The 21,690-nt window shown below is 39.6% G+C and overlaps 1 protein-coding gene across 2 annotated transcripts in view; it reads left to right on the forward strand.

Moving 5' to 3' along the window:
- LOC121319303 (zinc finger and BTB domain-containing protein 46-like) overlaps positions 1-21,690 on the forward strand; it is a 46,729-nt gene that overhangs the window by 13,200 nt on the left and 11,839 nt on the right. For both annotated transcript variants that reach the window (XM_041256597.1, XM_041256595.1), the window contains exons 2-3: positions 739-1,699; positions 18,899-19,174. In XM_041256597.1, coding sequence (XP_041112531.1) covers positions 772-1,699; positions 18,899-19,174 — 1,204 coding nt within the window. In that variant the 5' untranslated portion in view covers positions 739-771. The remainder of the gene's footprint in view (positions 1-738; positions 1,700-18,898; positions 19,175-21,690) is intronic.

Consider the following 21,690-nt stretch of genomic DNA (forward strand, 5'->3'; position numbering starts at 1 on the left):
CACCGTTTCTCATATTCTGTTTGGCTTGACCTATCTATTTCCTTTCTTTTATACTGAAGATTGAAAATTAGGGTATTTGTCTTATATTTAGAGAGCATAGGAGACATGTTATTGATTAGCTTAGAAGGACAAGTCTTTTGTCACTGGGTGTTCCAACACAAGAGTGAAAAAAAATTAGTGTGTCTCTGCTGTAGTAATCATTCTGATCTAGGCATTGGCATACCTGTTGAGGATTCAGATCTGAAGTGTACACAACCTTGCTACATCAGGAGTGGACTGGGAAAACTACATTACATCTGATCCACTACAGTCTATGAGTTCATTTTGGATTCTAAAAAAAAAAAAATTGATGTTAATCTCCTATAGGCTGGTTTAACAGACCCTGATTATCACTGACTTTGAAATGCCGAATGTTGCCTTAGGAAAGATACAGTAGTCCAAGATTACTGCTAATCGGCACCTGTAAAACTAGCCAAATGTGTAGTAAGGTGTTTTATGGGCACTGGTAAGTAGATTTAAAATTCATATTTAGTTACAAGTTGAAAGAAAACCCTGGACCGTTAGTCCCATCCTGCCCCGCCTCCCCTCTCCAGAAGAACTGCAGTTGAGAGCCAGTATTTTATATTGTTTAAATCAAAGATGTGCAACAGTTCCTTTTAACACACATCCTTGACTTGGCTGCTGTCGACAAGCTGCCTGGAGCTGCTGTTTTAAATAGATTTGCTTTTTTTATTGCAGAATCTGCAGGAGGAGAACCCGCCAGTTTGTCAAATGAATAACAGGAAGGAAGACATGGAGATCAAATCTCACTACCGACAGCTCCTGCGGGAGCTGAATGAGCAGCGGCAGCACGGCATCCTGTGCGACGTGTGCATCATCGTGGAGGGCAAGATCTTCAAAGCGCACAAGAACGTGCTGCTGGGGAGCAGTCGCTACTTCAAGACCCTGTACTGCCAGGTTAAGAAGACCTCCGAGCAGGCCACTGTCACACACTTGGACATTGTCACAGCGCAGGGCTTCAGAACCATCTTGGACTTCATGTATTCCGCCCACTTGGCGCTGACCAGCAAAAACGTCATCGAGGTTATGTCAGCGGCAAGCTACCTGCAGATGACCGACATCGTCCAGGCGTGTCACAACTTCATCAAAGCTGCCCTCGACATCAGCATCCGCTCGGAGTTGTCGGACGAGCTGGTTGATTTCGAGATGAACGCAGCCACCGGGGGAAGCGGCAGTGCGGAAGCGTTGGTGTCAATGATGTCAGGCAGGAGCACCTCTCCTTGGCTGGCACGGAGAACCAGCCCTGCCAATTCCTCTGGTGATTCGGCCATTGCCAGCTGCCACGAAGGAGGGAGCACGTACGGTAAAGAGGACCAGGAGCCCAAAAATGACAGCCACGATGACATTTCTTCACAGTCCTTGTGGTCCAGTGAATTCAGGCCTGTACAGGTCAAAGAGGAGCAGGTATCCCCCTCGAACTACAGGAAAGAGGGATCTACTTCTGCACAGAACACTTTAGGGGAGCAGGGCAGCGGAGAGAGCTGGCAGCCATCTGGGTCCGGGCGCAGGAAGAACCGGAAAAATAAGGACACGGTGCGTCACATCACGCAGCAAGTAGAAGACGACAGCAGGGCCAGCTCACCCATGCCGTCCATCCTCTCTGTCTCTGGCTGGACCTACAACAGCCAGGATATTCCAGGTAAGAAACAGGGATCTCATCTCCCTAACTGCTCTTACAGTTGTTAAATACTATGCAAATTAGCTCATTGCCTGAGTTTCTATGGACTGTAACATTTCATTACAACTGGTTATTTGTGGGATATTGTGGCAGTCCCGGGCTCATTTTGTTGTTGTTATAAAACGTGGCCCATCAAGAACTATACAAGCATCTCTGTTGTACATGACATGTTGTTTAATTTCAGTTAAGCGTCTCTTCTAAAGCTATGTTTTTACATGCACATCTTCAGTGAGGACAAAGGTATGCAAGAGGTTTTCTGTCCAGTAGATGGAACATAAATTGTCTGGTCCATTTCTAGTTTCACAGGCACAACTCTTAATGGCAAGAACTCTGTTGATCTGTGTGGAAAAACTCTAAATAGTGGACAACGTCTGTCTGAACGATTCTGCCTCACTGCCTATATCTTTTTGATAACCTTATGTGAGAACAAAAGTAAAACTATCAAAGTCACTTCGGTGACAAGTTTTATTGGGTGCTTCAGGGATTTTTTAATCTCTGTTTCTACTCGACAAAACCTGACTTATTTATGATTAGAACTGCTGTGCTATATATGTTTAATACATTGTCCTTCAGCACTATGGCACAAGAGCATGGGACGATTGCATTGTCCTGAATTACAGAGTTCTCATCCAGTGTCTGAGATGATATAGGGGTTCAAATCCCACCTCTGCCACTGATTGACTCACTGTGTGACCCTGAGCAAGTCACTTAACCTCCTTTTGAGATGTTTAATCAATGTCTTATTTTAAGTAACTCTGCATATAATACGCACTTCACAGCCAACCTCTGTAAAGCGCTTTGTGATGGTGGTCCTCTGTGAAAGGCGCTATATAAAAATAGGGATTATTATTATTATTATTATTACATGTAAGGATGAGAAGGTGTGGGACAGAAGTTTGCAAAGTTTGTGCCACTTTTTTTGTGAAACAAATAGCAAATTCAAACCATGGGAAACAGTAACTTATTTTCTAATACAGTTTTATAAAATAACCTTGATATTTTCTTTCTGGAAGTGATATAAAGTTAATCCAGTATTTGGGTATTGATTTTCCTAAAAAAAAAAAAAAATAAATAAATAAAAAAAAAAAATTAAAAAAATTGAAGGGTTCAGCTATTTATACTGATAACTACCCCATTTTATTATATCAGTATTTAAGTACATTAAGATTATGGTCATGTGATCACTTCATTGGAATACTGTGTATGAAGCTGTGTGGTCCTCTGGTTAAAGAAAAGGGCTTGAACAAGTAGGTCCCGGGTTCAAATCCTGGCTCACTGACTGACTCGCTGTGTGACCTTGAGCAAGTCACTTTAACCTCCTTGTGCTTTCTGGTGAGATGTTGTTGTAAGTGACGCTGCAGCTGATGCGTTGTTCACACACCCTAGTCTCTGCAAGTCACCTTGGATAAAGGCATCTGCTAAGTAAACAAGTAATAATAATATGATCAGCTTTTCAGCCTACTTCAGTAAAAGTAGGCCCAGTTCCTATAACAGATTTAATTATGGAGCAGGTCTTGGAGAGCAACACTCTAAGGGAGTTTACTAGAAGTTCAAACAAGAAGATTAAATGCTTATTATCCTCTGTGTGTAAAAGACTCTGATACACTGCATTTCCTGTGCATCACTGTTCGATATTCAAGCTATCTGAAAATTTACCTGTGTCTGTTATGGAACTACCCAGGGGAAGTCAATAGAATAATCTCTTAACAACTCTGACCTGTACCGATGAAGAAAAGGCTTCATATCACAAAAAAAATGACTGCAGAAGTGGAGGAGTTTAAACAGGATGCAATGCTTCTATATTCCCACCACGTTTTAGCACCGACAGCAACCGTGACATTCAGGTTCTCTTGTAATTTCAGCGGGCCGCAGGGTCACATGACATGATTTAGAAGTGTACAGGTTCTTGGTCTTACAAAGGTCACAGTAAAAATCCCAAGTGCTACTTCTGTAAGTCAAAACAGGTGTTTGGTCAAGTGGTCAGTGTTAAAACTTACAGCCATAAAAGGGCAGAGACTGACTTCCAGAAACGATATATATAATCAGTTGGGTCTTTATAGAAGTAAAGGTGATGTTTTTGTGGTTTTTGACGACGTTTTGGAAACTGGGTGAGCCTTGTGACTCGCTGCACTGTGCTTGCGCCTGTCACCCACATGTACATTTTCAGCAAGTTCTTCCTCAGATATTGGGGGGGGGGGGGGGGGGGGTGTGAAACCCACCAAAGCTTCTGTCTGGTTAGGTGGGGGGTTTTATTTTGCAAATGAGACCGACCCACTGTTGTACAGTACTGTGTTTTTTTTAGATTGCTATCTCACACAATATGAACCTTTTGTTTATCTAAAGCAATCATTTTTGCACTGGGTTTTCCATTTTCACAATGACCTGCATAGATACTGCAGACATGCTCATAGTTTCAACCTAAGAACCATATGTTGAAATTCCAATCCAGTCTTCTTTAATTGCGTAAAAGGTTGTATAGGTCATGTGGCAAGAATATAAATGATGTGTAAGGAATAAACCACGATGGGCCGTGCTGTTCCCATGATCTATACCATGCTTGGGGTGGTGATAAGGCCCGAGGCTTCAGCAAGTGGTATATATCATGGGTACTGCATGGCCCAAAGTGGTTTATACCGCTTATAACACGGCTACCTGTCATTTGTGGGAAGAAAAATAATTTAAATAATTAACACATTTAAATTAAGACAAAACCAGAAACTTTTATTGTGTATACATCCACAGTGTAATATAGTCCCAAATTAAATTACATTCAGTTCATTGTTAGCTTATTAAAAATAAATTACACATGTTAGATTATTGCAAATTTCTGCATCGAAAGTGCCATCTCACTAGAAACTGGAGAACTGAATTCTATTGTAGTATGTTTTCACCCTTTTGGATCTCAAAATATGTTTTTGTTTGTTGTCGGTCACCCTCACGTCCAAGTCGTGCCAGTTTAAGTTTACGAACCAGACTTTACCCACCAATCCGACCGTGGTGTCAGGGGACAGTACCTCAGTTTACCACAGAGTCTTAAAATCCAGGCCGGTAATTTGGGTGGTCATGTCTGGCCTTGTCGTTACCTGCTTTTCTAAGAGCTTTCTTAACTGACAGTAGTACAATATTGCTAGTTTTAAACTCGCTGTCAGCAGAGATGTTAAAACTTCTACTGTTAAAATATGTATTTAGTCCAGCTCAGTGTTATAAAACTGGAGACTGAATACTGGTCCTCAATTTGAACTTCTTGCACTGGCATAAAATTCCCTTATGATGATGAGATTTTTTTGACTTATTTCCATAGTGAATGTCCATTTTTTTTTCTTTAAATACATTAACCAGCCCATGCTGTAGTGTTTTTTTTGTTTTGTTTTTTATTTTGTTTCAGTGTTTGTTTTCTTCTGTTTCATTTAGCTGTTCCTCATCTACTGTTAGTGTCAACTCTTGCTGGTGCACTTATTTTTATTTATTATCAGATGGACTGCTGTGTTCACTCAGAAACTTGGTGTTGTACCAGTTATGTGGAGTTTCATCCCAAACTATATTAAAGGAAATAGGTGAAATGCCTCTCATTTTTGGCGGTGGTTTTGTAACTAATAACAAATAAAATGGCATTTTGTCATGGAATTTAGTATTTACTGGTGCGTAGTGATTTATTCAGTGTGAAGCGGCTCATTAGTATGCAAGCCGTGCTATACGCTGTATATACGCACTGTCATGTGATGCTGTTTAACAAATCAGAGGTTGTTATTTTCTCAAGCCGTGTTATAAAGACACTTAACACCCTGCTGCTTTTACAACAAACACATTACATTTGCTGTATCCTGTGTTGCATCTATTGCAACAATAATTTTTTCAACATAATCATGGGCAGTAAATCAACTGGGTGAATGCATTTTTCTCTTGGATTTTATAGTATGTCAAGACCATGCTTCCTACTGGAAAAATACCAGTGGCAACAGAAAACCAGCATTGTTGCAGGAGAAAACGTTATCTGGAAACTGCAATGTTTTAGGTAATGTATTTGTCTCTACAGCGAACCCTGCTGGCCATATTCGTTATATTCGTTAAATCATTAATTTACGGGGAAAAAGAGTGAACAAAAAATGTCAAAAGGTTCACTCATGTCGAATGATTTATTGTTTGATATGGACTACACAGGATACTGCAAAGGTAAGTAACACTTCAAGGTGGTTTTGAAGTCTTGCAAGCACATTTAACAACTGCAAAACCCCAGTAAATGCATGAAATAATGTAACACCTACATACTGTGAAATCAGTGTTATTTTCAATTAGTTCAGCCTTACAATTACAAAATGTTCTGTCAAATGTAGTTTTAAGTTCTCTGAAAGGCACCACTTTATTGAACTTTTTCCCTTTTTTTCACTTGAAGAGAATTCTCAGCTGTCCAAAGGTTAAAGCTTGAAATAATGAATTTAAGCCCCTTTTCACCCCACTCCTTTTAATATTCCAGTTAAACATCCCTATAGTATTTGCACTTCATTAAACTTAAAGTAGGTTGAACATTTAAAATACTGAGAACACATTTCAACCCTAGGCCCTCTCTCGCCCCTTTTCCGGTTTAATATTCCTGTTTTATATACTCCCACTCCATTAAAACCAAAATAGATTTCATATTTAAAACTGAAGAATTTTAACCCTTTTCAGCCCTCAAAAGTTTGAATTGGTTTCATCGTCTATTTTTTTTATGTCTTCCTACACTGTTCTGTATCTTTCAAAGGAAACAGAAAGAAGTATTGTTGGAAGAAACTCTTTTTAACCGCAGGAACCACATTGAATAGGTTTCTGTTCCTGCTGAAGTCGTCACTTTGGATTTTTCCTTTTTTATTTCCACTTCGCTTCTGTCTTATTTTCTGTTTTCCCAGTGTGTCTCCAGCGTGGTTTCATTGCCACCTTTCCATACTTTTGTTTTTTAAATTTGGATACGAATGGCGATGGCAATTACATTTTTTTCTCAACTTAAGAAATAAAACGCTAGTTCTGTACCATGTCTGTGATTTTTGTTTTTATGTATTTAATGTCTGCAGTAATGCTTCATATCTTCCAGTCATGCTTAATTCCCCTAAAGTAGAAGATCACAGATGCAGATTTAAAAATAAACAGAACAGACATGAAGTCTAGTTCGGGGAAACCACAGATACAGGTGTAGATAAGGGCCAAGTTACATCTCTGCTGTGGTGGTTAATTATTTGCTCTATCAAGCTGAGACCCAGTGAGATGCAACACCTCTTCTGCAGGATGTCCTGTTGGCACATTTGTGTTTAAAGGTTGAAACGGGAGGAAACGTCAGAGGGAGGCAAGAGTGGGTGACTGATCTGTTCTCTATTTTGATGCAAAGGGGTGTTAATATATTCTGGCATAGGTTGCTATTTAGTTATGTTTATTCTCTATTAAAAGTTCAGGGGAAAACTGTCAGTCTCTGCAAGTGAACAATCTAAACAGTATAATTCAAGTGTTCAGTGCGCTTCACGTCTTTTACCTGATGTTGTAAACCTTAGTTAATAAATGAAACAAGTTATTTATCGAGACAGTGACATTGACATTGTGAATGACATTGTGAGCCTGGATCAGCTGCATGAAGATTGTTCCCACTGAAATAAGACCCTCAGTGGTACAGTCTATCACAGGATTCTGATCAGCATCTTTGAAGATACAGTACAGATTTGTTTCCCAATACTCAAGCGTTCATTATTTGGTAAACACTTACCAAAGACACATAGTGAGACCTTCTCATAACAGAATGCTCCCTATCAGATCAATGCCATACTTGTTTGGTACGTGCACAGTTATATTTAAAAACAAAATGAGGGCTGTGTTCATTATCACTGTACCAGCTGTTACATAACTGAAGAGCTTGTACAATCCCAAGTTTCTCTGTAGACGCTGTGCCCAAAGGAAGAAACAGTAACAGTACAGTATTGCTTCTACCGGGAGCGGTGACTGTAGAGAAACTTGGACACCAATGTACTGTAGAATTTTGACCATACATGACCTGTGGCAAGTGTTTGTGTTTGCTTGTTTTGTTGCCCCCCACCCCTGTTATGTAAGTCTGCCCAGTTTAAATAAAAGGCAGTGAAGAGGCTTTGCGTATTTGGATAGGCGTTTGCTCTGACAGGATGCAAAGGTCTCCAGCCTCTGGGTGTGTCAGGCTTGCCTAATCAGAGCATTCTGCTGAATGAGACCTCCTGCTATAGGGCAGATCTCACTCCCACTGACAAGTCCCTCAAGCCTGGTAAAGAAGCAGCAAAGAGAACAAATAAAAAAAGAAATCGCCCTAAAGTCTAGAGGACGATTGTTCCAGGAGGCTGGAAAGAATAAAATCAGGGATGAGAAATGCTTTGTGGTTTTTTGTGGTTTTTTTTTTTTTTTTTTTTGGATTGTTGAATATCTATAAATTGTCATTACATTCCTTGTAAAAGTGATAGAAATCACAATGGTACAATAATAAATACAGACGTACACTGTTACTGTCAAATCAAAAGCTAGCCCCCCCATCCCAAAAAAAAAAAACATGTTAGAATATATACATCGTGAGATACAGTGGTTTGCAGAAGTATTCACCCCTCTGCAAAGTTTTCACATTTTGTTGGCACCTAAGCGTATTTCACAACACTTTCAAATTAGACTTTACATGTAGAATCTACACAAACTACTTCACATTGATAAAGTTAAAAAATGCATATAGAATATAAATTTACAGAGAAAAACAGAGTAATCTCAGTTGCATAAGTATTCAACCACTTTGCTACTGCAGCCCTAAATTAGATTAGGAGCAAATGATTTGTTTGAAAGGTCACAAAATTAGTGAAATGCACACAAAGTGGTTTAACTGGTAGATAATTTCCCTCAGCTATATAAAGACTTTCAAGCTTTAACTCCCATAGTGATCCAACAGAGCAACCAGGAAACCCAATTAGCTTTCGAAACAAGTCAGGGATAACGTGGTAGAGAGGCACAGAGCATAAATTTTCAAATGCACTGATTATCCCTCTCTGCACAGTGAAGTCCATCATTAAGAAGAGAAAGATGCATCATACCACCCAGACAGTACCCAGTTCAGGTCGTCATCCTAAACTGAGCAGAAGCCAACAATGACCTTGAGAGATCTGCACAGTTCTGTGTCTGAGATGGGAGTCAGTGTTCACACATCAACAGTAAGCTGGTCCCTACACAAAGCTGGCCTGTATGGATGGGTGGCAAGAAGCCATTACTCAAAAAGCCTCATCTTAAAGCATGTAGATGATACTACAGACATATGGAAAAAGCTTTTGTGGTGAGACGAGACAAAAATTGAACTTTTTGGTCTAAATTCCAAACCTTGCGTCTGACGCAAGCCCATCACTGCACATCACCCAGTCAATACCATCCCAGCTGTCACGCATGGTGGTGGCAGCATCATGTTATGGGGATGCTTCTCTTCAGCAAAGACTGGGAAGCTTGTCAGGATAGAGGGGAGAATGGATGGTCTTTGAGGAAAACCTGTTTGAGGTAGCCAAGAAACTGGGGAGGAAATTCACATTTCAGCAGGACAATGACCCGAAGCACAAAGCCAAAGCTACACTGGAGTGGTTCAAAAAGAAGAGAATTAATGTTCTTGAGTGGCCCAGTCAAAGTCCTGACTTGAATCCAACCGAAAATTTATGGTGAGACTTGAAGATTGCAGTCCATCGACGATCCCCAACAAACTTATCAGAACTGGAGCAATTTTCCCATGAAGAATGGGCAAAAGTGTCACCATGTACTGTGCAAAGCTAGTAGAGACCTATCCAAAAAGACTCCTAGCAGCAATTGCTGCAATAGTTGCTTCTACCAAGTACTGACTTAAGGGACTGAGTATTTATGCAACCAGTAATTTTCACTTTGTAAGTTTTCTTTTTAAGTTTTGCTAACATTTAACATTACTTGTAATTCAACAAAATGTGACATTATTGGTAGGGGGCGAATACTTCTGCAAACCTCTGTACATGCTGGGGGGGGGTTACGTGTCATGTCAGCATTTCTTAAAGTAATGTGTAGGAAATCCCAGAGAAATATGGTAGAGCGTTGTTCTCCGTCCCTTCCACATATTTAGGGTTGCCAAAGCACCCCACAGGGCCTTGAAATCGGACACAGGCGATCTTTGCTTTAGGTCGTTAGAATAGTATTCTCTTAAATGAGAAAGGACAGCGGTCTGTTTCCAGTTTTGATTGTCCGGCCTGCGATTGCTGGAGCCAGTGTCTGTGGGGTGATGGATTCCTGACTGCCCTGTAAACGCCACCCCCAGAATTCATTCTTTCAGAGGTTCAAATCCGCTTATTCCACATTCCGCTGGCTTACTGAGGAATACTGCCCAGCCATTTCCTTTACTACCAAATTATCCTTTTGCCTTTTTATAGACTTGATCACTAGCTTTGTCTGAAATAGCAGATTTTCCTTTTTTTTTTTTTTTTGTATTTATTTATTTGGTATGCCTATTTTATGCTTTCATTACACTTTTAAAGATATTGGCCTCTTATTTTAGTTTTTATTTATTCTTTTTTTTTAACACACGGAACAGTTCATTTTATTTAATAATTCAACAAAAATAAAACTTAATTTGACCTCAGACAATGAACAATTGCCACATGTTTGCATATTATTATTATTATTATTATTATTATTATTATTATTATTATTATTATTATTATTATTTAATTTTTTTAATGTATAAAATGCTTCTCAGCAAATACATGTGACTGTTGTAACATACAAGTGATATGAGTTTAGCTGGAACCTAAATTAATATATGACTATGACATGAACTCTCCTATGGCTGTAGGTTTGTTTGGTAAATTACAAAGGTTTCTGTGATTTAATCATATAAAATTAATTTCAACACTATTAATTATGGCCCCTGTGGCAATAAAAAATCACTCAAGTGGGAACAAATCAACGGCATGAGTTTATTATTTATTTTTTATGATTATTTAAAAAGACAATTTAAAACAACTCGACTTTGTTCGGTTTTTTTTCTTCTTCTTAATGCAATTTAGAATAAATATGTGTTTGAAATGTCATTTATTTCCCTGTTAAGTCTTGAGCTGTCATACCCGATTACAATGCTGTTGATGTGATTTGAGAGTTTTACTGTTAAAAGGGATTTGTTAAAAGGGATTTGAAGGTAGTGTGTCAGAATGCCAAGGATTGGACGAGTGAATTCGATGGGTTAGCACCCAGCAGGACTGAAGCTGTTCATTTTAATGGCAACATGCAGACACACTTAACCTGTAGGATGTGAACCGATGGCAATTCAGTACAGCAGTATGAAGCTTTTTTTTTTTTTTTTTTACTTTTAGCACAGCTCTCCAACCACTTTTGACTATCATCAAGTTTCTTATTTGGTTTGTGGTAAATTAGTTTTCGAATGATGCCTGTTTCCACTAAAAGTGTATCCCCCCAGTGCTTTTTTTTAAGTCATCTATGATTTTATGGACTGCCACCTGTAATGAGAGGGGGGGGGGGGTCTGATTGCTGAAATCGGAGAGTTAGCTGAAGGTGCTGCTGCTTTTTTTTTTTTTTTTAATTCAATGTCTAAAAACACATTATTGCGTGCTGTTTAAACTCCCTGGATTTGAAGTGGTTCCACCCTCCCTCAGCCTGCTTTTAGCACAAAGCCCTGTGTGTTTGTTTCCCTTCCCCACCCTGCATTCCTTTTTCTCCAGGCACTCCACTGAAGCTGGAGCACTCCCCCTCGCTCTCGCTCTCCCTCTCCCTGCACTGCTAAGCTGCATTCACTCCCCATATTACCTCGAGCTTGGCAGTCCTCCCCCCTTCTTTTAGCCTCGTGGGGCTGTTTGATTTATTCCTTGCCTCCCTCCCTGGTGGAGAATGTGGCCCAGTTAGTCCCTAAAAATGCACAAAAAAATAACAACCTTCCCTTTCCTTTCCTCCCCCTCTTTTTACCCTGCATTTTTTTCATTCTCCTCTCCCACACTTCTTTAAAATTGCCTCCTGAATTCTTGAGCTCTTTTCTTTATGAATGTTTGACTCCCTCATCTTTTGAAAATTACTTTTACTTTTTACCCTTTCAAGTCTTCTAAACTGAAGATGCAAGCAGCCAAAGTATTATTTATTTACTTTGGCTGATATATACGGCACCAGCACAAATTATGGCAACGACAAATTATTTACAGCAAGACTGGGGGGTGTGGATTGTACAGCCTGTTTTTTACTTACTAAATATTTAGATAGTAAGTGGATCATAGTGTCTCCGCATTGGTAGTAAATACATCATATTTGGGGTACTACAGCACTTTGGGGTACTTGCATATTTTTAAAGAGGAGAGATTTTCTGTTTAGGGATTCCAAGATATTTAGTAAAGTAGTGATGAGTGAAGTTATCCAGTAACAAAGTCCACTTTATCCGACTTCTCTATTTAGACATACCAGGGTGTTTAGTAAGTAACGGGTCTGAGTGAAGAAAAAAATGGGTAATACAATCGCCAATCCTAGTCTCTTAGCTGTGGTTGGCATAATAAATCATTTCCTGGAAGGAAGATTGATTTTAAAAGTGTTAATGCTTGCCATTGCAGACTGTGACTGGGAGTTTCCAGGGGGCGGCGCACAATTGCCAGAGGCTGCCCGGGTAGGAAGGGCTTAGGTCCGCAGGGCAATCCATGGTTCACCACGCACCAGCGACTCCTGTGACTGATAGGGCGCCTGCTGGTCTGCTGTGGAGATCTGTGTTGTCCTGCTGCACTATAGGTCTGATGAATTCGCTGTGGATCCGCAGAGAGAAAAAAGACGACTTGACAGTTTGTGAAAGGGTGGCTTTGCAGGGGTGACGTCAGACCAGAACAGAAACCAAAGCAATGAATGGCGAGGCAAAACTGAAACACTACAGTGCTCAGTATTTTATCAATAAATAGAAAATAAAAGATTTAAACATAACAAAACTACACAAAACAAAAGGCGCGTTGGCCAAACAGATAACAAACAAATAACAGAGCACAAATAACAAACAAGTATTGTGCTGGTGTGTAAGCCAGCCCGCTTAGCCATTGTTATTATTCTTAGTTATAATTTACCTCCTCACTCCCGTTCTCTACTTTTAGACCCTCTCCACTTGACTGCAGACAGCTGCAGGCTTTTATACAGGTGACCATCTCCCGATTAGCAACAATTAATCAATGTATTAACTCGGGAGATGGTCACCTTCTGCACAAGGTTTTTATGAATGGGTATTTTAACCCTATTCATGTGACTATATTATGAGACCAGCTTTTTGCCGGTCTCACACAACAAATAATAATCGGACGGCTTTCGCCGTCATATTAACATATAAATCATAATACAAAAACAATAATAAACAAAAGGGCGGGACACTCCGCCACACAGAGACACGTTTCGGAGGACGTATGTGTCAGCCGCCGTTTCCCTGAGTCGCCAGGGGGTTGCAGCGGTGACTGGATTAAAAACACAATTAGCAATTCCGAATTGGGGAGAAAAATTGGGTAAAATCATTGGAAACGACCCAAAAAAAAAAGTGTTAATGCTGTTTGTTCCATGGACCCCCCACCCCCCCATACCATTTTCAAGGGCTCATTTCATTTCTAGTGCTCCTGCTGTTGTTGTTTAATCTGAAAAGATGCATGATATAGAAGTTTGACAGCAAGTATTTAAAAATAAAAATCAACCTTGATCTGTTCAGCGTCCATCCAGTCTTGAAATGAAAAGCTTTTACTGTCTCAAAATATCAGTCTTTAAAATGATGCATTGTCATTGACCATCACAACACTGTCAAATATATTTACCAAGGTGTCTACCACACAACCCAGTTGCCTCAATAAAAAGTTAAATCTGGAATGCATCAAACTGCTATGCAATGGGAGTCCTTTTCACATCCCTGTATACAGTCCTGTGTTCAGATTGCTTTTACCCTCCAACTCCATCAGCTTGCTCTTGTTCTTGCTTATCCCTGAACAGATACAGTAATCAACCCATTTTTCAAAAGATTGTAAGAAGTAATGCAAGACCCCCCCCCCCCATTCTGAAGTGATGAGTGCCAGCACTGGTATCACATTGGGTGCTGTACTAGTCATACATGTTTTGTGTGATACTTCTGAGGAGTGCAGGACCAGCACTGGTGACTACTTGGAAACTGCAGAATTGGTGAGAGTGATAATATAGTAAATGGGACAGTTTTGTGTTTCAGTTCTGGAGGGTGCACAGGAAAGCGCTGTGCTTATTAAAAGGCTGCGGTCTTGTGTCACACAAGCAGCACACGGGACAGTGAACTGTAATCCTTGAGGATTTCAGGTGTGACAGTATTTGGCAGAACAATTGCTGCACAGCTTGAAGAGTCTACTGCGCACATTTAGAATCGTTCAGATGAAGAAGTATTTAGATTCCAGGACTGGCTCTTCATTAAATGGAACAGAGTGTGTTAGTGAGTTTTTAAAGTGCAGTTGTAGTTGTTTTCACTTCATATGACCCTAAAAGGTATTTGTTTGTATTGGTGCCGGTGTGATTGAGATACACCTGCACAGTTATAATAGAGTGTAAAGTAAATATACCCAGTTGGAGAATACTGTGGTGAGTCTTCTTTTGGAATTGAGGACTGCTTTTCATGCTGCGTTCTATAATTAAGGGATTGTTTGTCTAGCAACAAAGAGCCTGTTCCCAAAGTGTGTGTTAATAAGTAAGGCTGGTATGTGGGGGAGGAAATTCACTAGAGCTAGACCAGAAGACCCCAAAGCACAGTGGAATAATGGCGGTGTTGTGTTTCAGTTGGGGAGGGGTCGTCTGCAGCTGAAGGAGGATAGTGCCCCAAGAGGTGACCTCCTCCCCCGTGCCTCCTCATAACTGAGCTGTTCCACCATAAACCTTCCATGGCCATGTTCTCATGGTACCAGAAAAACAAGCTGCAAAAAACAACTAGGGTCAATTTAACACTGGAGTAAATGATTTCTGAAAATCGCCCACACCCCCTGCAAGTATCTTTTACAGGTTCCCTTTTCAAATCCTTGTAAGCCATTTACTAAAAAGAGTGACTCAGTTGGAATTAAGATCCTCCCATAGCTACTTGATCAAGTCCATGTATTGATGTGAGATTAGTTGTCATGCCTTCTTGTAGAAGTTGATTTACCACTGAAGCTTTTTTTTAAAAAAAAAAAAAAAATAAAAAAAAAAACACACACACCTTGTAGTGTGTTGCTAAGAAAATACTATAGTACATGAAATGTGCAGTGACCATGTTGATTTATGTGAAAGGATGGCTTGCAGGGGTGACGTTAGACCAGAAACACACTCCACAACAAGGACTGGCAGATGAAAACTGAGATGCTATGGCGTTTAGTATATTTATTAATGAACAAACAAAAGACACAAAACAAAGGCTGCGTTGTCCAAACAAACAAATAATTCAAAATAATAAGTATCATACTGGTTTTAGAATCAGCACCCTTAGCAATTGTTACCACCTGTCTCCACTCCAACTCCTCTCAACCCCTGAGCGCAGACAGCTGCAGCCTTTTATAATTTGTGACCAAGGGTTTAAACTAGCTGTTAATTATTGAGTTATCCCTCGGTCCCATTCTGCATGGGTTTTCATACCTGCATTTAAAATAATCACAAAATAAGAATGGCAGCCAGCATCTCGCTCATCCATGCTGCAAATAATAAACAATATCCTAAATCATAATATACAAAAGGGGCGGGACACTCTGCCACAATTTACTTTTAAGACAAATTATATCTTGCACAGCTAGTGCTGTGATAGTATTTCAGGTATCAATGCATGTCACTATAGTACAGAACCAAGGACCAGTTTGTGCAATACTGTAGTACGTCATCATCAATGTAATATACAGGTTATGCATTTCAGTGTCTCCGTTTTAATGGCCTTTGTTACAGACTGAAAAACAAAGTTTCAGTAATTTCAAAAGGGTGTATATTTAGCACAAATGTTCCTGCCAGGGGTTGCTTGCTGCCATGGAAACCATATTAAATGGAGATTCTATTTGGAAGAATGCATCATAATTATTTGGACCTGTTTTTAGTTCTGGTGTTGGTGAAGTAGTGTGACTTTTTTTTTTTTGTGATAAGACTGGGATAGGGTGAGGGGGCAATACAATAAATTGAAAGCATTATATTCTGGTATCAGTGGGGTCACTGATTGGTTTGTTTCAAAATCTATTCTATTGATTGGCACTGCAACTGCAAGTGCAGTGTATGTGAGGGTTGCTGTTTTAATTAACATCTTAACCCTGTGCCCCTGATATAAACCCAACTCCCACAGCTTAATTAACTTTATCATTTGTCTGAGTCGTCTATAACGCATAACCCCTTCCAGCTGTTCACTTAAGCGGGGCCTCCCTGGAGGAGAGTACAATGAATGATACAGTGTTTGAAACCTGGAGTAAAGCGAAGGACCATAGTCTGCAATACTCCTCAACAAGTGGAGTGGACTTTTGGACTACATCGTTTTGGAATGTATAGTTAAAAAAAAAAAAAAAAAGATCACCTGACTGCAGAAACTACTCTGAAGAATTACTTTATGATAGGTACTGTGTTCACGTGACAAATCACCTGCAAATTTAAAACCATTTTACATGTGAGCTGTGAAAACAATACACATATACTGTACAGAACAGTCCACATCCTGTGTCTTATAATGTAATTTGTTGGGGTAACAGGTTTTGACACCTGAGATTCCTCTTTACAGTACTATGGTACAATTATGCCAGATAAGTATTTTGAATGACTATTTAAACCTGATTTGGCTGCTTGTGGTGGTATCTGTAAGTAGTTTATGTTTATATTTCTGTTCTTGTACGGTCTGTGTTTTTTTTTTTTTTTGTTTTTTTTTTAAATGTTATAAGCATATGCAAATGTAGTCAACACACAACCTCTGCCTACTCTGGTGCCCGATATATTCTTATTCACTTACTTTAGCCCACAGGCTTTACCATCAACAGTACCTTTGTAATTTGCATTGCCCTGACCTTGTGGGTTACAAAAGCCCTGCTGTTAAATAGAGCGAGAGTTAACGTCTATTAAACCTAGCCTCCACACCTCCACTCTTCAATTTCATTTCTTGTGCTTTTAAGAGGCAGATCTGCACATGGTGGTCTCTACTGCCACGGTCCGCAGCACTCTGTACAGTGAATGGAATAAATAGAGGTTCGCTAAAAACGATATTGAGCTCTTCACCCTGTCACAAAGAGAACATGCTGGAGCACCGCTGTGCTGTGCATGATAAGCTTTGCACGCCTATACATGAAGAAGAGCAGACAAAGCACACCATGCTCAGAGAATTTCCAAGGCCTGTCTTTTAATTCGGAGAATTCAGTACGGTATGATCTTTCAATGTACAACATGTAAAATCAGGAATCCTGTTCTATACAGTACATTGGCTGCAATGCGTCTGGAAAGCGCTTTTTCTTGATACTTCCTTGGTACATTGTCATTGTGGTTGCTGCTGTGCGTTAGGTAATCATTCAAGGAAATTCCCAGAAGTCTCCTGACAGTCAGTTTGTCCCACGAGACCTGTGGAAAGCAGACTCTTTATAGACTATTCTAGAGAAAACAATGACCATCCTCCTAGCTACTGTATAAATAATCCCCTTCGTTTCCATCAACAGGTCGCTTTGCCATGTCCAGTTTTGAGAGTGCCCACGATTACTTTAACGAAATAGGAGTGGAATAGACGAGTCTGTACAGTAATCCCTCCTGGCTCCCTTTTAACCTTCCAGATGAAAAGCACAAACTTAAAATGATCAAAGTCATATTGCAGGCATATTGAAATATGTCCTTCTAAAGGTATGACTCAGAATTTCACTGTATCTACGTCTATCTACTGAGAAACTATTGCACGATGCACTTAAAAGCAGAATGCATTTATTTGTTTTTAGTACTGACTAGATTATGGGAACAGCAAATGATTTATTGAATATTTTGCAAATTTATTGAGAACTACCAAGGTATTTGGTAAATAAAGGGTATGTGTGAAGGAAAATGGATTATCTATTCCCAGAATAGATAATCCTCTTTTAAAATATTTTAATAAACAAGACATCTCAGTTTGTTGCTGGATAACCTCAGTCTGAATATTTGGTCACTCAGTATCTTGGAATCCCAGATTAGAAAATGGTCTCCTTTTTAAATAATGCTCTAAAGATTTTAAATAGCAATCTGTCTCACTAGATCAGCACAACCTCCGCCCCTAGTCTAGCTGTAAATCATTTATTGATACTGCATATATATGTTTGTGTGTAGATATACTTTTATATAGATCTATATGAATAGAAAGAGAATTTTGTTGACGCCATAAGGGGCCGTAGAAGTAGATTTTACTGTAAAAACATGTTGTCTTTAACCCCTTTTGAGATGGCACCAGGCTCTAGTTAGCATTATACCTGTATGCAAACGTGTGCACATTGACATGTACTGCGCTGTCGCTTGGAGAGACGAGAAGCAGGGATGTTGAGATGTCTCTCCGGTGCCTGTTTCTCGATCAAGTGCTCAGCGCAGCGGTGCAAACGAGATTGCCACTCCTCCCACCCCTCCGTTCCTCTTTACTGCAGACATTGCTTGATTTGTTTTCCATTAGACCAAGTTTTCCCGACAGCGTTTCCAGCATGTGGCCAGCTTCTCCCAATTTAAATCCAATTTGAATTGATGCTGTTGCTTGCTGAGGCATCAGTTAAAGGGAATTGCTTTACTCTCTCTGGGCAATGTTCCCCCAAACAGACAAAGTACAGCCATTGGCCTTGATTGCTGTGAACAGTGGCTGTGTAAAACAGATCCAGGGGGGTTGTTGTTGGGTAATATTGCTACCATGCAAAGGTTTGGAACCTGCAGCTTTCTGCCTTACTGAAATTGATCAAAGTTTCAATAGTTGCGAGAGTGATTTTACCTTAATACACTGTAGGTGATATTTTCTTATGTTATAGTATTGTGTGTATACAATATTAAAAAAAATATCCAGACTTTTCATTGCACAGGATAAGGGTTGCATACACTTGGATTACAGTAGTTTGGGATTAGGGTAGTTGTAGCTAGTGAAAATTGTGGCCAAACAATTGAAACAAAGAAAACACAAGGATCTGTCCTGGCTTTATTTCTGCAAATTCAAACTGGAGTTATGTTTCCTTCGTTAAGTTTGTTTTTTTTTCTGTGCAGGTGCTGACGTAATGGAGCCCAACAGCTCAGACAGCCGAGGAGACCAGTTGGATTTCTTCATGAAGCAGGAGGAGGCGCTGGCAGGAGAGGCCAACTACCTGTCCCAGTCTCTGGGCTCGGAGAAGGAAGAGTCTTTGAGCCAGGGGACCTCTGTGGCTAACCTGCGCGCTGCCCTCATGAGCAAAAACAGCCTGTTATCTCTCAGAGCAGAGATGCTTGGAGAAGAAAACCCATTGCTTTTTGAATACTTTCCCAAAGGCACACATTCTTTGTCCCGTAAGTAATCCTTCTGTTTTTGTAACTCTTTATTGTTGGCGGTTTAAATCTGATTTAAATGAGTTTGTATGGATATTCTGTTGCACAATTTGATGCAGAGAGGGAAAAAGGAGGGGGTTAAGGGTTAGTCCAAAAAAATGTGGTCAGGTGGTTAATTGTCATGTTTAATATTAAAATTAGCTTATATATATATATATATATATATATATATATATATATATATATATATATATATATATATATATATATATATTTAAAGATCAGACGGCTTTTGCTTTGTCTGTTACATTAATTGTAACCTTAATCTACTGGTAAAACACCCTGAGACACTTTAGTATACATTTGACATTATGATTGATGACTTATGTTGGCTGATAAACCCTTCCTGCTTAGGTTAGTACAAAATTTGTAAGGCATGCAGCTCTGTAATGGAGTATTGAAATACTCTTGGAAACAGTTGGTACGTTCTCACTCTGAGATGGTGTGTAGGCGTTTGTCTCTCCATTTCTTTGTCACTGAAATGGCTGGTTACCAAAACTTCACTAACTTGGTAACCTGCTAGAATGTAATTTATTTCAGGCCCTGAGGAGAAGAAATAAGTGTTCATGTTTTATAAGTTGGTTGCATGTGTGCTGAGTGGCTTGTGTGTTTTTTGTATTAATTATGTTGAATGCATCTGTTTAGAAGGACTCTGGTGGAGTACAGTACAGGTTAGATTTGTCAGTTTACCCCAAAGCTTTCCTACTGTAATCCCTGAGAGTGTCCAGATTCAGATTACAGACATTTTAGGGTAGTAATAAGGTCAACAGCACCCATTTTACAGATTACCATTTCCAGCCTGCCTAAATCTGATACAGATTTAATTGGAATATGTGCACATCGTACTTTCTTGAAGGTCTGGACTGACACTACCATTATTAGGTTTGGACACTGTAAAACAAAAGTGGGGAGTGGGGAGTAAGGAACGGGGAGTGGGATGGAGCAGCAGATGGAGTTGTCAGATTAAAAAAAACAACAACAAAAAAATCTTGACGTCTGATTTCCCCCACCTTAATCTTGCTGTGCAGACACCCCTTGATATGTAAACAGCATGAAGGGGTAGCCCAGTCTTTTTTTTTTTTTTTTTTTTTTTTTGCATCACCTACAACCTTTAAAACACTCGATCATAAGAGATACAGGGCAAGATTTATTTATTTATTTATTTATTTATTTATTTATTGTTAATCTGCAGACAAATGCCAGTGTTTTACATGTAATATGGAGGAGGACATTTTGCTGGGATTTACCCATATGCGAAGATGCAAGTTGTACTAAAAATAAATTGACAAATATCCAATCCTCGCCTTTCTTTTTAGCAGGTTACTAATGCAGTGCCAGCACTGCATTCAAGGATCTCCTAATCACCACTTCAAAGTGAAAAGCTTGTCAAAAGACTTAGCCCTCATTAGGAAGATTTTAAAGCTTTGGAGTACTGCTGTAATTCTCTGTTGCCACGTTTGCTCTTGGCGTATAAAAGCTTTGATTTGCTACAGGGTGGTAGTGTTTGTGCACACAGTCACTCGTCGTGATCTCTGTATAATTTAAGGTGGATTAAAGATGGGGGTAGCATTGGCTGATTAGACTGACTTGGCTCGGCAGGCATGGGCTTACACTCCCAACTCTGCCAGGTTATTAATGCCTGGTGCCAGGATTCTGTAGCAGACAAGTCTTTGAGGTGTGCTTTATTCACAGCACGTCACTGCTCTGATTCTCAAATAGGTTTACATTTTAAAGACTGTTTAAAAGAAATAACACCTGCAAGTACAGTTCTATAGTGAAGCACACAGGTTTGTGAAACGTGTTTTATTTTGGAAGTCTTGCTGAGTCACCAGCCACGTATTAGAGCAACTATTTATAGTGTAGTGTGCCGAGCAGTAAAATATAAATAGTGTGCAGTAGTGCCTTTTTTTTATTTATCTCAGTAACTGTATTGTATAATTAGTGCTTCTGATTTTAGTTTTTAACCAATAAAAACAGATAAAACAGCTGCTACAAAAAAAAAATGAAAGCGATGTATAACTAATAAACACCAGAAACCACCTGAAAAACAGTGGAAATGGTTAATCGATTCACGTTGACCACCCCTTTCCCATTAAAAAATAAAACCTACTACCACTACTGCTAATGCTAATACTACAAAAAATACATTACCCAGTGCAGTTGGGCAATGTCCCGCCTTCCTGACTTGTATCTATCATTGATTCGTTCTGAATACTTTAAACCCACCCCAACTACTGAGTGAAGACATTCCTACATTTCTATTGAAGACTCCTGAAAAAAAATGAGATTACAATAGGAATGGAGGCTTGTTCGCAGGATTTAAAACTGCATTACAGTTAAGATACGGAGGATTTAAAACAGAATTGCAAATTTGTTGCGAAATGTAAAAAAATGCCTGCACACAAAAACCCCAGAAGAATGTGCAGGTGACCATAAGGATTTTGTTGTGGAAGACAGCAAAGGAAAGAAGGTACAAC

The sequence above is a fragment of the Polyodon spathula genome, chromosome 8, assembly GCF_017654505.1.
Source record: "Polyodon spathula isolate WHYD16114869_AA chromosome 8, ASM1765450v1, whole genome shotgun sequence".
Taxonomy (NCBI): domain Eukaryota; kingdom Metazoa; phylum Chordata; class Actinopteri; order Acipenseriformes; family Polyodontidae; genus Polyodon; species Polyodon spathula.